Raw genomic sequence first — 15228 nt, forward strand, 5'->3', positions numbered from 1 at the left:
GGAGCGGCACGGCACGGCCCCCGGTGCAGGCGGGCAGGGAGCCAGCGGCCGCGGGGCCGAGCCGCCACCGCGCCCCGGGCTGCCCCGGCCCCTTCCCACGTCCCCTGGGCTTGGGCGGGGTTTCGGGCCCGCCCCGGCGCTGCCCCACGCGGGTGCCCCGGGGCCCGCGTCCTGCCGCGGACGTGGCTGACGCCTGCGGCAGCGCTTCTTGCGCAGGGCGTTCCCGGCCGGCCGGCCCTCCCGAGCCAGCGGGGCAGCCCTGCCCGCACGCTTTGGCACATCTCGTGTTTTACGTGCCCGGTGAATCCCTCTTAGAAAGGCTTTATCTGCTCACCTTGCAGTTTTGCACGTGTGCAGATCTCCAGGGCAAAATCTGGGTGTAAGGTCTACATTGCAAACCTGACCCTTTAAGTCTTTACACAGGGATCTTTCATCTAACCAGATGAATAATCCTGGTTTAGCCCCTGGGACCGGGCACACATTTAGAGTTGATCAGCTTCATAAGCCTTAGCAGGTTTGAGGCCTGAAGATGTGGCTTATCCAGCTTTTGTTTAATGTTTGTAAGTAGTGCAGCAGTATTGATGTGCAAAATCCAGCTCTCCTGCTGGAAAGCTGTGGGGCTTGTGTAAAATCTACGTTCAAGGAGGTTGACACATTTCCTTTTACTCTCTAGGCATCTAGGCAAGCATCAGGTATCCCTGGGCTGGCTCCAACTGATGAAAAGTAAGTGCTTTCCATCTTCACATCAATCAAGTTCAGCCCTGCCAGTGGGTGCTGTTCCTGACCAAATATCCTCTTTGTCTTCCTCAGGGATGGCAACCTGCCAGATATCATTGCTAGCAGCAGTTTGCATGAGTTCCTGGTGAACCTTCATGAGAAATATGGCCCACTGGTCTCTTTCTGGTTTGGAAGGCGTCTTGTTGTTAGCCTTGGCTCAATTGATCTCCTGAAACAACATATTAACCCCAACCGATTGTGTAAGTGTCCTTTGCTTTGTCTTTGAGTCCATTTGTTCTTTCTGGCCTTGCTGGGCATCCTGTGTCAAAGGAAGCTGGAGTTTCATTCTAAGTAGAAAGAAAATGAGACTTAGTTTGCAGCTGACATGGTGGTTCAGGTATGTCTTTGGTCCTGCTTATTGGACTTGAATATCAGTGACTAAGAGTTGCTGCTGTCCAGTGACCATCAAGAAATTAGTATGCTTGTGTCTTTTACCTCTCCCTACAGGCAAATGTTTATGGAAAGCATCATGCTTATTAGTCACTTGAAAGAGCAAGGCAAAGATCCTGTAGCAACTTGACATACATTTTAAAAGCAGCTTGAAATACAATTTGAGAGGGGGAAGTTTGTTATGTCTGAAAAGAACTGTGCTGGTTTGTGATAGCTCCCTTTTGTGGTTCAGTGTGGAGGTTTTTGAAGTATTATTTGAAGAAGTTATTTTGTTTTTCTTTGGCATGTAGTATTTTAGGCTGAAAACCTCTAGTGATCTTCCAGACTTGGAAGTGGTCAGCGGTGCTGGTAGCTGAGTTGACCCTCTTAGTCCTCGGAGGATATTTTAATTTATGGTGTAAGTCTCTTAGGTGGGTGTTTTGCTTCCTAAGGTGATCACAGACAATAAGTTAACTCTACTTAAGTAGATCTTTGGGTTTAACCTTTTGTTTTTCAAGTTTTCATTTTAGAAGGTTGAATGAGGTGCTGGTTGCACACTTCTGACCTGATGCTGTAGGCTGTCTTTAGGCACAGGCAGATATCTCAGCATCACTTTAGGCTGGGGTCATGATGGGTAAGCTTCTTGTACAGTTGCATGACAGACTCAAAAAAATTGGTGATGATCTGTGAAAGGAGTGGGAGTTAACAAAGATCAGCAAGACACAGTCGATAGCAATGGCACTCAGAAGGTGGAAACCCACCCTGAAAGATCTGAATGCGCTCAAGTGTGTTTGGGGGAAATTGAGCAGACAGTCACTTTCTCAAAGCTCAGATAAGTGGTGACAGGCCCCTGAGCAGGCAAATTCTCAGAAATGTACTGAATTTGGGAGTACCCAAATACTGGAGAAAAACAAATACAGTGCCTGGAACTTCAATGCAGGAAATGTGACCCAGGCAGTTACAGACTAGTTTGGCATCCTGCTATGCCAAGGGCTAAACATATTTTTTAAGGATGGGGATAAATAGGAAATGCACGCCATACTTCTTTGATAATTAGACTTCTAGACAAGGAAAGTGAGAACTGTGTTTCTGTCAGGGTTTCAGTTGAACATTTTCTTGGACACTGCTTGGGTCATCACTGAAGCTGGAGGTAATGCGATATGAGAAGTGAAAGAGGGAGCAAGGCTGGATTGTGTTGGGAAAGAGAAATCCTGGGTTGGGGAGGTAAAATACTCCCACTTATGTTAGCAGCCTGCCCTGATGGCGTCACACTGGGACCCCTTGTCAACACAATGAAGCAGAGTGTCGGAGCAAGGAGATGGGTACCCCTGAGGGCTGGGGTAGCAGAACAGAAAGGGGAGGAGCAGGAGCAGGCTGTATTAATTGCCTGCAGGATGACATGGCCATGGAAAAAAAGAAAAGGGTGTGTTTTCTGCAGAGAGAGGAAAGCATCTAGGCTATTGCAGAAGATAAACATGAGCCAGACCTGGAATCCTGTGTACGGCTCTGGCCTCTGTATTCGGGCATGATTTTGAATAAAGCAAGTGCTAAGAAAGGCTGCCAGTGCTCTCAGAGGAGTGGGGAGCCTGTTGTGCAGGAGGAGCCAGGGGAAGTGTGTTCAGCCCAGCAGAAGGAAGAGCTTATGGGGGGGTCCTCGTAAAGGCAGCAGCAGCGGGCTTAAGAAGGAGGGTTCTCATGATCTGTACTGAACTCAGACCTGAAAAAGCAGCCATGTTAGTTGTATCAGTGCTTTCCTTTTAGCACTGATGCTTGTCAGAAGTGCTCAAACTTTATTAGAGGTGAGGAATCATACTGATTGTTTTTCCTGGAGCTTTGAGGTATAAACAACACATAGTAGCTGAGTGGCTGTAGCAAAACACCTCATTTCCTGGTGAGGGGGAACAGATGTTGTAGTAGCTCTCAGCCACCAACTGGCTCTGGGCAGCTTGCAGTTTTGTTGGAGACCTGGCCTTGCCTGTATCTCTTCTGTGCGCACAGTGCTGTGGGGCAGGAGACAGCCCACTGTGGACTGGGTTATATCCAAGTCCTGACTCTCCAGCCCGACCTGAAGACCCTTGCCATGTGACTCTTCCTCAGTCTGCTGGGGTACCTGAGGCCAGAGCTGCTCTTCATAGATGCCTGCTTGTTGATTTCCAAGTTTGAGGTGTAGGGTTTGGCTCCAAGTAGCATAGAAAGATTCCTCTCGTCTCATGTGTGTGTCACAGGTAAGGCCAAACTTCTTGGAGAGAGAAAGAGAGAGAGAGGTGCTGGTAGTGCATCTCTCATGAGAGCCTTGAAGTTGGACTAATTGCATTCATAGTTATTGATGGGTTCCCAGTGCCAGGAAACTGTTTTTCCTCATGCTTAAAGCAGTGTTTGAAGTTGATACGTTTTCATGGCCTCTTAAAGCTTGGTTGAGATTAATTTGCAAGGAGAATTCAAAGGAAGTAAAACTTTGCTGCTGATACTGCTAATTCCCATGAGAGGTTCTGGAGAAGCCATCCAGGCCTGTGAAGAGGGTGGACTAGTTCAGGATTGCCAGGAGCAGTGGGTTCAGAGACCCACTTGGAAAACTCCTGTGAGTTGATGTCGCCTTTTGGGTTGGGACAATGAACCTGAAGCACATTGAATGCTGGAGCTATGGGTCCTGGCCTGTTTGAGCAGGACAGCTTCCTTGCTGTTCTGTGTGCATTTGTACTGTGCAGCTTCAGAGGTCCTTTCCATCTCTGATATTCATTTCTACTTGGCATCTGTCTTGACTATCCAGAGTTAGATCTTTTCTCCGTATTTACTTACAATGGTGTCCAGGGCAGCACTCTGAGGTTCTTGCGATGAGGGAGAAGATTTCCTTGTAAGTGGAAGGAACAGTCGAAATTTTTATATGATTCACTAAGAGGACTGAAAATGTAACCCTAGAGATGTTTTCAAGACAAAGACAAAGGAAGAAGTCCATGGAAGTGCTGGCAGGACAGAGCTCTGTCTCTGAGAGGCAGTTTGTGCCTTGTGGAGTCACTAGCCTCCCGTAGCTGTGGAGAAATAGCCATTTCCCAAATACTGTGAGGCAGGGTCAGCCCTCAGCAAAGGGCAGCCTGGGCACTGCGGTCCTGAGTTCACAGCAGTGAGTGTATCAGTGGCATGGGAGTGCCAGTTTGCACTAGGGACAGGGGAGAAAAAAATGGAGCCCGTGGCTGATCCAGCAGTTTTCTTTCATATGCACCAGGAGAACTTTGCAGTTTCTGCAGGTGATGGTGCTAAGCATCCTTTGGCCTCTCCAAATGCCTCTGCTTGCCAGATTTGCTGTGTGGGCTTTACCACCAGCCGTGTGTCTTTCTGGCTACCTCGCTCTGCCAGTCAGCAGGGAATCGTGGCATGAATAGCAGCAGCCACTCCATGGCAAAGTACCTTGGAGGAGGAATTGTCAGCAGCAGCTAGAGTCACATAACAGCCGGCTCCACATGGAGAGCCGCAGGTACCATCTGCTGTGCCAAAAGACACATGCACATACTCCTTGTCATTCAAAGTGAGAAAGAGGGTGAGATGCAGAGCTTAAAAACATTGGAAGGGAAATGATGTGAAAGAAGAGCATTTAGGAAAGTTTACCGTATTCATGCCTCTGGCCTCATTAGCTGCTTTTGTGTCATTAGGTAGTAAGTCCTCCGCAGGTGGGAATTGTCTCTTCTTGTATGTTTGTCCAGTAGCATAATGAGACCCTGATCTCTGCTGGGAATCCTAGATACATCCATACTTGGGAGAGTCATATGTGTCTAGCCCAGCCTTGATGTCTTCTGATGCATCAGATGTTTCACTCTCATCTGGGAGAAATAACAGACTGAGATAAACAGTGAAAATATCTCTCTTGAAAACCCCCTGATTGCTGCTTCCAAACAGTTCCTTAAAGATTCTGCCAGTTCTGCAAGACCCACAGAAAAGTTTACAGAAAGGGAAAACCATATGCCATGCTTTATTGCACAGTTTTGCATTGACACCTAATATACTTTAGCAAATTTATTAAGTAGAGACCCCTGCTCGTGAAATTCAGAGTTAAAAATCTAACTGAAGTGAGCCATGGATATGGAAGATGGAGGATATGTGGTTTTGTCTAGTTTGTACACTGTCGCCAGTGGAAAGTAAGGCGATTAAAAGTAGAAAGCATTCTGTAGCTTAGTGGGGTACTGTTTTCTGTAAGAGCTTCTCTGACTGAGAGGGGTAGGTGTTAGTTTGGGAAGACCTCATCAGCAGGGAACTCGGTGCATGCCAGAGAAATCATGCAGGAGCAGTAGTGTGTCAGATGAGGTTTGCTGGGACTGTGAAGCAAGGTAAGGAGTGCAGAGAGCAACCTCTGGCTAAGTCTGTCGTGCGAGCTGATATGTCTTGAGTGCATAGCCATGGTCAGGACAGGAGGGCACACCAGGTGTCAAGGGGAAATGTGCTAGAGGGGCCGCAGATCAGGCTGGAGGAGAAGAGGAAGGAGCATGCCATGCTCACTGTTGTCACCAAGTCAGTGGCACAACCAGCTGGGAACTGGCAAACTGGGAACAAGCTTCCAGTTACTTGGTAGAGTCAGCAGGCTACCTCTGCAGGGGGAGCTGATCACAGGATGGTACCCTGCCACAGAGAAGAGACCTCATGAGGTCTCAGCCCACACTGCAAGAGAAGCTTGACACCCCAGAGACTGTTCCTGGGGGAAGGAGCCATGCCTTGCTCACTGCCCAGAAGTAGCAGCACCCGATTGAAGAGATCGCTGTTTTCATCATCCCAGAGTGGTGTGACTGCCTGACTTTAGAATGGTGTTTCCTTTATTTGCTTTCAGTGGATCCCTTTGAGACGATGCTGAAGTCCCTCTTGAGGTACCAGTCCAGCCTGAATGGGGATACAGGAGAGAGCCACATGAGGAGAAAACTGTATGAAAATGGTGTGACCAAGTCCTTGCAAAGTAACTTTGCTCTCATCCAGAAGGTGCGTAACTGCCTTTGTACAGCAGAGAAGCCCTGTGTGGCTCACAGGGGAAAGTTTAGTGAGAATGATCGCTAGGATAAAGGAGCGGCATTCAAATTAGCGCTGGAACTACAAGCATCTGCGTCAGTGAACAGCCTCTGCCCATTCAAGCACAGTGTGAATATTTGGTTTCTCTTAGCTCCAGTGGGTTAGAGGGAAGGGCTGAGCTTGGTGACTTTTTATGCCAACATACCAGATGCAGTTAAAGATACTGGAGCATCTGGATTCTAGATTTATTTCCCAGGACAGGAGGGAGGAGCGAGGAACCAGCTATTGGGACCACAAACAGGTGAAGAACTGTTCTGTTGACTCAGCCCAGTAGCCAGAATATGATCTGTTTTCCCAGTCTGGAGCTACTAGTATTAAAGGTTTTAAGGTTTCTTTTGTGACAGAGGGAACAAGAGAGGAGGACGGGGCTGCCTTGTTGGAGGAAGACCTTGGGAAGAGGCAGAATATTTGAGGCTAAAATCTTATTGTTTAAGTTAACAATGGAAGGAAACCCTGGAAAGAGTGTAGCTTCATGCCATAGCCACGAAAGTGTGGTCTGCCTTAGGAACTGGGTGGGAATGTCTCCAGGGTATGTTTGGTAAATAGGCTGCTGATATTACTGCCAACTAATGGTTCCTTCCCTCTCAAGCTGTCAGAAGAGTTGCTAGCCAAATGGCTCTCCCTCCCTGAGGCACAACACGTGCCACTCTGCCAGCACATGCTGGGCTTTGCCATGAAGTGTGTCACGCAGACAGCTATGGGCAGCAGCTTTGAAGATGACCGGGAAGTCATCCGATTCCGCAGGCACCATGATGCAGTAAGTGTCACAAAGAGCCAGGAAATCTCCTATTATATTTTTCCACGCCAACAGCACACAGCTTGTGTCTGTGTACAGTTTAGTACAAGCTACTGCTGAGACTTTAACATTAAGCTAATGTTAAGAGCTTGAGGGCTCTGCCTCAATTGTCCCATGCTGAAACTATCAGAAAGATCCTACTGCTGATCCTGCTGTCATTAGTCTAAGGTGTTTCTAAAGGATCTGTGGGGATTGGGAACTCAGATCTAATGGCAGTTGAGAGGTGTTTGGTACCTAAGTCAGTTAAACTCTACTGGGAATGCCAGTGAAACTTCTCCTTTTCAAAGATCTTCTGAAGGCTTCATGACATTGTGGAGAAAGTAAAATCTGAGGAGGTCTGGGGATGTTAAATCTGCTGATGATAGGGTGGGAAAGAAGCAGTTCCATCCCCCATTCAAGATTCCCATGTCTTTTCTTCTATGGTTGTAATTACAGTTGTTTCATTTCAACTCAATTTCAGCTGTCATAGACGTAATATCTGGAATGGGACATGGTGTCCTAAAGAAGAGACCAGTTCCGAATTCACAGGAAGTTTTCATTTTATTTGGTGTTTTCATTTTTGTGAATAGGGAAAAAATAGAAGAGTTCCAGCAGTCTCTGTCTGTGGTGAGTGATGGTGCTCTTCTCTCTGTCCTTCTTTCAGATCTGGTTGGAGATTGGGAAAGGTTTCTTGGATGGGTCCCTTGACAAAAACATGACTAGAAAGAAGCTCTACGAAGATGGTAGGTTCCTCCCACAATCACGGTTTTCCTCCCACTCTGATTAATACTTAGAGTTAGCTAGTGTATGGAAGCACTTAATTTGCGCAGCTGTCTTGGCTTTTCTGCAGAGTTGATCATCGTGCCATAAGCTGCCAGATGTGTCCTCCTTACTTTCACATAAGGTCATTGTTTTGGAGTTGAGTGACAAGCCTGCCATTGCGCAAGAAGTTTGTAGGACTAGAATTCTAGTTCCAGGTCTAGTTCCAGGGTCTGTCCAGTCTGGAGGCTGATAGAAGATCCTGGGAAGTATCGTGTGCTTGCTTCCTTCCTGTTCTGTTCCCTTTTGTGTCCACTTTTGTCCTCTCTTGGAGGCAGCAACTGTGCTAGGTGGAGACAGATGGAGCCTCTTGGTTTGGCCTGTATGTTCATTCTTGTGATGCACCATTTGGTGAATGCACTGCCAGACACTCACTCACAGGCTAGAAGACACAAGTACAGAGGTGCTGCTTTGATGGATACCTTCCACATGATAGCCTCTGATGTGCTATTACAAGGTAACATGATTTTCAGGTCTGTTATGGCAGCGCTTCTATTTCTCATATATTTCACAGTAAGTTATTTTATTTTTCGGTTGTCCTGTCTGTTTTGTTGTTAGTAGTTAAAGCCTTTCAGTATTGATTGATAAGATGTTAAACAAAAGTAGCTTGTATCTAGAACTAAGGATTTGCTTGTAAATCCCCCAAACCCAGTGTTTCCTTCTCTATTTTGCTGGTTCTGTGGGTTTCAGAACCTGAGGACAACTACTGCCCTTTAAAATGGGCTTCTCTCATGGGCACTTGTTAGGACTCTTCCTGAGTTGTAGTAGGATGATGCATTAGGACACAATTTCACACACTCCAGGTAGTGAGGTAGTGTTGCTGGCCTTCCTGTGCGGAGAGGAGGGAGGAAGGGTAGTTCTAAGACAAAGGGGCTGAATTGGGCCTTGGTAAATCGAGTTTCAGATCCAACTTCTGCTCCATGTTTCTTGGATAGTCTTGAGTAGGTCATTTAAATCAGGCATCTAGGTCACTAACTCCCCGCAGTTTCCACAACAGCCAGGAGTTAGGCACCCAAATATCTTCAGATGTGTGGACTCTTAGTGCCAAAACCTCCCATGTTTTCCCCACCTTCCTCTCTCTGTCCATGCAGACTCTTTAGCACAGAGCCATCCTCTTGCACCATGCCTGTAGACCCCTAGCAAAAGGGAGACCATCAGTGGCTGGAGGTGCTGTAACCCTTCAGTAATTATAACTCTACAGGCTATGCAACTAGTGTTATCTGGCTCAAATGTTTTTTTATGGGGGCTGATTAAACATATTCACTGATGGTTCAACACTAACTGTTATCTGACTTCTCCTTACGTGATTTCAGCTCATAGGGTACATGTCTTGGTTATACCTGTAAGGGTGGCTTTTTATAGGCAACGTGTCTTATTTGGTTCCCACATTTTCAATTAAATTGGAGATACCGCCTTCAAAATTGACAGTAATGTGTAACAGAGGCTGCTTCTGTAAGTGAGCCCAGCAGGGACAGCTGGTCTGAAAATCTGCTTGGGGAGATGGATTTGCTTCTCTGCAGCACTCAGGATGACCAGGTTTTAAAATAAACATTTCTTTTTGCTTCCAAAGCTCTGATGGAGATGGAATCCATCTTAAGGAAAGTTACAAAGGAGCGCCGAGGCAGATCATTCAACAGGCACATCTTTATAGACACCTTGCTGCAGGGGAGCCTGAGTGACCAGCAGGTCTGTGCAGCTGTTATGTCATTACACAGTAATGGACTTTTGCTATTACAAGCTCATTACATTAATCAGCCTTTGATTAATTTAAGTTTTTGCATCTTAGGTGAGATTCCTTACTAAAGCAGGTTTCTTGTTCTTTTTCCATTCCTACAGTGTTTAATCGCATTAGACTTTGGTGGCTTTCCTTGCCACTGTTTCGTTGCTATTTTTATAAACTAGAAGTATGTTAGTATTAGGCATGTCTCATGTGCCATTCCAGTGGAAGTTCTGTAGAGAGTTCAGTCTGTGTCTTCTAGATGTATTTCCTGCTCCCTGCACTAAAGCGATTTCATGCACTTGAATGGAGAATGTGCCACTTCTTTTTTATCTTTACAGTCTTATGAACTTCATTCTCTGAAGTAGATTTTATTTCCTAGATTCTGGAAGATACAATGATTTTCTCCTTGGCAGGATGCATAATCACTGCTAACTGTAAGTAAAGGTTGTAAGTAACTTTCCATCCTTACACTCAGCTGTCTAAAACTGTGTGTGATAACATGAGACTTATTCTAGGCTAATAAAAAACTCTATTCATCATTCTGTTTCTCCTGAGCTACAGATATATAGAAGAAGCTAATTTTACAGCAGCCTCTCGGCACAGCCTCACAGCTAGTGAGTTGAAACTAAGCTGTGTTTGACCACCTTCCCAGTCTTTTGGTGAACCTTACAATTTCTTCCCATTGCTTTTTGCTTGCACTCTGACCCCAGCCAACTGATGCTAAATTTGATGAAAAAGCACCAAAAGATGTAAGCTACAAAGATCATGTTGTAAAAAAGGTTCTGGCACATGGGAAGGAAGTTAGAGCAGAGTGCTGGAATCTGACTGGCTGCTTTCAATTTCTGGAAGATAGGTGTGTTCCATGTACGGAAGACTTTCAAAGGAGCTACTTTGGGATTTGTGCAAAGGTTATGGGGAAAAAAAAAAAAACAAAACCACTGGAGCTGTGTAAAATCTCTTATGATAGGGGGATGATTATCAGGCCCTGTACCTCAGCCAGTGGTGCTGGTATTCCAAAGAAAACCTCCCAGGTGCGGCTGGGTGTTAAAGAATGTGGAAAGTAAATTTGGCAACTATGATAATAGTCTCCCCAGAGAATATACTCTCCAAGTACTCCAGGAAGACTGTAATTTTAAGGGGCTTGACTCCTCAGGGATTCCGGATAGTTCTCATGAATAGGCAGTTTGGAGTGGTAGAAACATTTCGTTGTAGCTTTAGGTAAACTGCATCCTACACACTTATTTCTTACGCAAGGTTTCTTTTTCACTCTGCAATTGAAGATATTTCTTGAGTACCTTACAAAATAGATGTAGGGGAGACAAGTGCTGGCCAACCTGCTGCAGAGAGCTGTACTGTTCTTGTCGCTCCCTGTCAGGAGCCCCAGACGTTGGCTGTCTGGAGCACTCACCTGAGATGTGCTGAGGAAGCGCCCTAAATAAGGGAATTTTCTGATGCTTTGGACAAACTAGCCTTTCATTTGCGTGGTTGGTCTAATAACCCTGGTTCCTCAGGGTTTGCTGCACTGTGTGGTACCTTCCTCAGAGCTGTGAGGTGAATGGTTCAGTCTCCTGCACAGCTCCCTAAGCTCCTCATAGCTGGAAACAGAATTTTAGCTTTCAGGGTCTCTTGTTACGCAGGAGTTCAGCCTCTACTCCTGCCACTGAATACAGAACCAGTACAGCCTGCTGTGAACAGAGGTCACCCTTTTCTGGGTCCAAAAGTAATGTTGCAAATACATGAAGTAAGAAAACTGAATGCAGTTTGTAAAGGATTGAATTTTTTGGGTCCAGTCTTGTCTTGATTTCTTCCCCAGTGTGTACCTGGGCAGTCTATTTCCTGACAACCTCAGAAGATGTTCAGCAGAATCTCTACAAGGAGATGGACCATGTTCTGGGGAAGGGACCAATTACACATGAGAAAATCGAGCAGCTCAGGTGGGTCCCATGGAAGGAACTGCAGAGGAAGGTTATCTCATGTGGTGGGGACAGGGCATTCATGTGCTGGAGCCGATGCCCAGCCTATACTGGGCCAGGAGGAGGCATCCAAAAGCTACTCCCTTCTTTTTTCTGGAAGCGATCAAACCACAGGATGACTTGCAGCACAGAGAGAATCTGCTGTAGGGCTCCAGGCATGGGGACCAAGCTGCTCTCTTCAGGGTGTTTATAGGAAACCCTTTAGGTTCATCGGCAGAGGAGAGCACAGAATTAGTGCCCTGACTGCCAGGCCAAAATTTTTTTGCTTACTATCTTGTTCGGTTTCTATCCTAGTTTTCCGAAAGTAAAGGTAATCAGACATTTTAATGGTTGGATTCATGTTAGATATATTTAGAGAGAAAGCATGGAATAATCTTTTCAAAGGGCCACAGAACTAGGATGATGACTTGTCAACAGTTTGCCTTTATTTTTTGTGCATCTGTTGGTGCAACTGGGTGCATTTTGTATTTGGACTAGTGTTAGAGTTTCAGTAAGGGGGTATTGAGTATGTGGGTTTCTTGCTGCTTCTTGTATGGGTGAGAGGTCCAGGAAAAGGTCTGGTGTGTTTATGCTTTTTAGCAGAGCTAGTTTGGTTTAAAATCTGAAAAAAGTGTGGTGAAGAGAGATTTCGATAACCTTCCCTAAAAGCTGATAATGAGATTTAATGCTTCTTGCAAAGATGCTGGGACTCCTTGCCAGAAAAAAAAGAAGTGCCTCAGTGTGGCTTGAGACAGCTCCAAGAGCAGACTGTGACCCCAAATGCAGCAGGTGACTCAGCTCTCCTTGCTGCCACAAGGACATGGACAAGCTTCTCTCTGGGAGGGTTAAATTAACCAAGTCTTACTGGTTGCAGATACTGTCGGCAAGTCCTGTGTGAGACAGTGCGAACAGCAAAGCTTACTCCCGTTGCTGCACAGCTGCAGGAGCTGGAGGGCAGAGTCGACCAACACACTATCCCCAAAGAGGTAGGGCAGTACTGGGAGCACTCGGCCACTCTCCTTTCCTGGAGGGCAATTTGCTGTTTCCTCTTCTTCCCACGGAGGGGTGAGGCAGGAAGACCATTTCTTCTGACACTGTTGAACCTGAGCAGCTGCTCTGTCATCTGAAAGTACAATTTAGCTCAAAGTGTGCCCTGCAGTTCCTCTGTGGGAGAAGCTCTGGGAATTCATATTTTTTCTTGCTGAGCAGATTTGCTTCCGGTTCTGGGTCCACCAGGGATGAATCATCTTTTGAAGGGGCTTATGGGCTCAGTTGTGCATAGAAGAGCATGACTTCAGGCCTGATCGTATCACCCATATTTCCAACACAGAGTGGTGTTCTCCATTGCAGAGAATAAAGTAGTCCATACATACATGCCAGCAAGAGTAGAGGAATGGGATCAGACCTTCTCTAACCACCGACAGTTGCAGCATGGGCCTTAAAAGTTAAAATCCTAACATCTGGGCATGGCTTATGGAAAACTGTAGATGAATATAGCATATTATCTTTTTAATCCACCTAATAAATATGAGTAGTCTACAGAATAATCGTCATCCAGCAGGGCTGTCCAGAGTTGTCTTTAATTGTGCATTTCTTTCTGCTCTGACATACACCTCCTAATTTTCTTTGCAGACACTTGTGCTTTATGCTCTTGGTGTGATGCTGCAGGATAGTTCATCGTGGCCATCACCATACAAGTAGGTGGAATCAAGACTTTTATTGCAACTAATTCTTTCCTTTTTTAATTAATATTCTTTAGATCTTACAGCAGAGTCTGTTTGGCTGCAGGGCCTGCCTTAAGCAGATTTTGGAGATGAAAGGGAGCGTTTAAGAAAATCAATTTATGAAGGTCTTGGTTTGTTTGTCTCCATGGGTGGGATTTTGGGGCAATTCAAGTCATGATCCTCTCCTCCCATGCTCCAGTCTGCGTGTGTGTATGTGTTAGAGTTTAATAACAATTTTTTTTTGCACACACACGCGCACACACACACACACACACAGAGCTTCCCTGGCAAATGCTGGTAAATTCTTTTTAAGGTTTTCTGTGAGAGCGAAACAGTGATTTGAATGGCTTTGGAATCACTGCTTGTCATCATGAAACAATGATACAAGGGAGGAAATGTTAGTCTGAAGTTTTGTTTTTTCAGGGGGAAGGAAAATGCTACCTCATTACTTCTATCTGTGAAAACAAAACTGGATCCAGGCCAGCATTTCAGTGGTTAAAGAAAAAAATTGCTGTAGCTTCCTGTGGCCTCCAGGTGGCAAATATTAACATGTATCTGACTTACTTTAGTTGGGCTGGGAAAAAAATGTGGGTCAGTTATTCTAGACAGAGAGAACAGACAGCTGAGATTTAGGAGAAAGAATAGAGCCTTTAGAACAGCACTTGCCCTCTCCTGCAAGTGTAGCTTTTACAAAAGACTCAGGCATTGATGCGCCAATCTATGAGGATCTTGGCAGGGATTGCCCACTAGGGTAGGACACACGCTGTGTTTAGGAAGGGTTTGCTGTGGCCTCGTGGGAGGCACAGTGAGGACTGCCGTGAACACAGTGTGTTTATTCCAAGGAGAAGGAGGTTGAGGTTTAGCCTGAGATAGATGTGTATTTCTGTGACGGAGATAGGAGATCAGCTCTTTGTGATCCTTTCACCTACCTACTGTACAAAACTACTGTGCATGGCTGTTTGCCCTCCCTATTTTTTTGCTAGGCAGCTGCATTTTCTTTCCTATTACATCTGTAATTTGCCACTTCAGTTCAGGGGGAATGTAAGTTTGATGCTGCTTTTACTGAGGGTCAGCACCCACATGCCTTTTTACCTTGGTAGAAGCAGAGTTTGGATGTTTAGGCAGGGATCCAAAGGCTTGAAGTATAAGCAGAAATATTTAGCAGAAAGTGAAAGAGAACTGCCTTCCATCCGTCAAATTTCCTGTTAGGTTTTTTTTTTTGTATTTAAATTGAATGATATTTTATTAGACTCCCTGTGGTTAGTTGATTATGGGAGTCTTGTTTTAACTCATGCCAGCCCTGGATCATAGTTTTCTCACAACCTCCACCATCTTAATGCTGGAAACCACTTTTCTGACTTGAATGAGTCACCAGCTTCCCTCCCCCAGCACATACACATACACACACCAGCTGCTTGAAGAGAAGGGTGAGGGGCTAGGAGGAAAGGGAAATATTTTTGGAAGTGAGAGAGGAAAGGACACAGTGGGGGGAGAGAGAGGGAGACAAATCAGATTGTGTGTGCCCTGGAGGGGAATAGAGGGGAGGTAGCGGCATCAGCTCAGCTGTGTACCCACTGCTAAATACCCACTGCTGAGAGGTAATGCATATTAGTTCCATCCCTGTGTCACACTAACTCAGTTTATCAGCGTTTTGACCAAGCTGGGACACAGCTGACCAGCTGGGAACGTAGATGGAGTGGATGCACAATTGCCTTCATATATCTGTGTGGGATTACCCAGCATGATTTAGAGAGAGCAAATCAGTGAGATTCTGTATTTTGTTGCCAGTTTCTTACTCGTCTGTGGGTACATGTATCCGGGGAAGGGATCCTGTGCCTGCACAGAAAGCCTCAGTGTATTTTGTCTTTCACAGGTTTGACCCAGAGAGATTTAATGAGGAATTGGCCATGAAAAACCTCTCCTTGTTGGGTTTTTCAGGAAGCCAGGAGTGCCCGGAGTTGAGGTGAGCATAGGGAAGGTGGTCTTTGTGTGTCTCTGTGGCAGACAGGAGAGGAAGTGCTTTCAGACTCTTTCTGTTACTGCTGAGAC

At 45.8% G+C, this 15228-nt stretch overlaps 1 protein-coding gene across 8 annotated transcripts in view; it reads left to right on the forward strand.

Annotated features, from left to right (window-relative positions):
- CYP20A1 (cytochrome P450 family 20 subfamily A member 1) overlaps window positions 1–15228 on the forward strand; it is a 41575-nt gene that overhangs the window by 13428 nt on the left and 12919 nt on the right. For 4 of the 8 annotated variants that reach the window (XR_012674138.1, XR_012674134.1, XR_012674135.1 and 1 more), the window contains 11 exons: window positions 674–723; window positions 811–977; window positions 5957–6102; window positions 6779–6946; window positions 7629–7707; window positions 9354–9469; window positions 9883–9937; window positions 11317–11437; window positions 12330–12441; window positions 13088–13152; window positions 15053–15142. Coding sequence is in view for 1 of the 8 variants with exons in the window: in XM_075153423.1 (XP_075009524.1) it covers window positions 674–723; window positions 811–977; window positions 5957–6102; window positions 6779–6946; window positions 7629–7707; window positions 9354–9469; window positions 9883–9937; window positions 11317–11437; window positions 12330–12441; window positions 13088–13152; window positions 15053–15142 (1169 nt within the window). In the remaining 7 variants the exon portion in view is untranslated. Of the gene's footprint in view, window positions 1–138; window positions 561–673; window positions 724–810; window positions 978–5956; window positions 6103–6778; window positions 6947–7628; window positions 7708–8883; window positions 8967–9353; window positions 9470–9882; window positions 9938–11316; window positions 11438–12329; window positions 12442–13087; window positions 13153–15052; window positions 15143–15228 lie in introns of those variants that run through there. The other 4 variants (XR_012674137.1, XR_012674139.1, XR_012674136.1 and 1 more) reach the window with 3 other exon arrangements.

The sequence above is a fragment of the Calonectris borealis genome, chromosome 6 (genome assembly GCF_964195595.1).
Source record: "Calonectris borealis chromosome 6, bCalBor7.hap1.2, whole genome shotgun sequence".
NCBI lineage: Eukaryota > Metazoa > Chordata > Aves > Procellariiformes > Procellariidae > Calonectris > Calonectris borealis.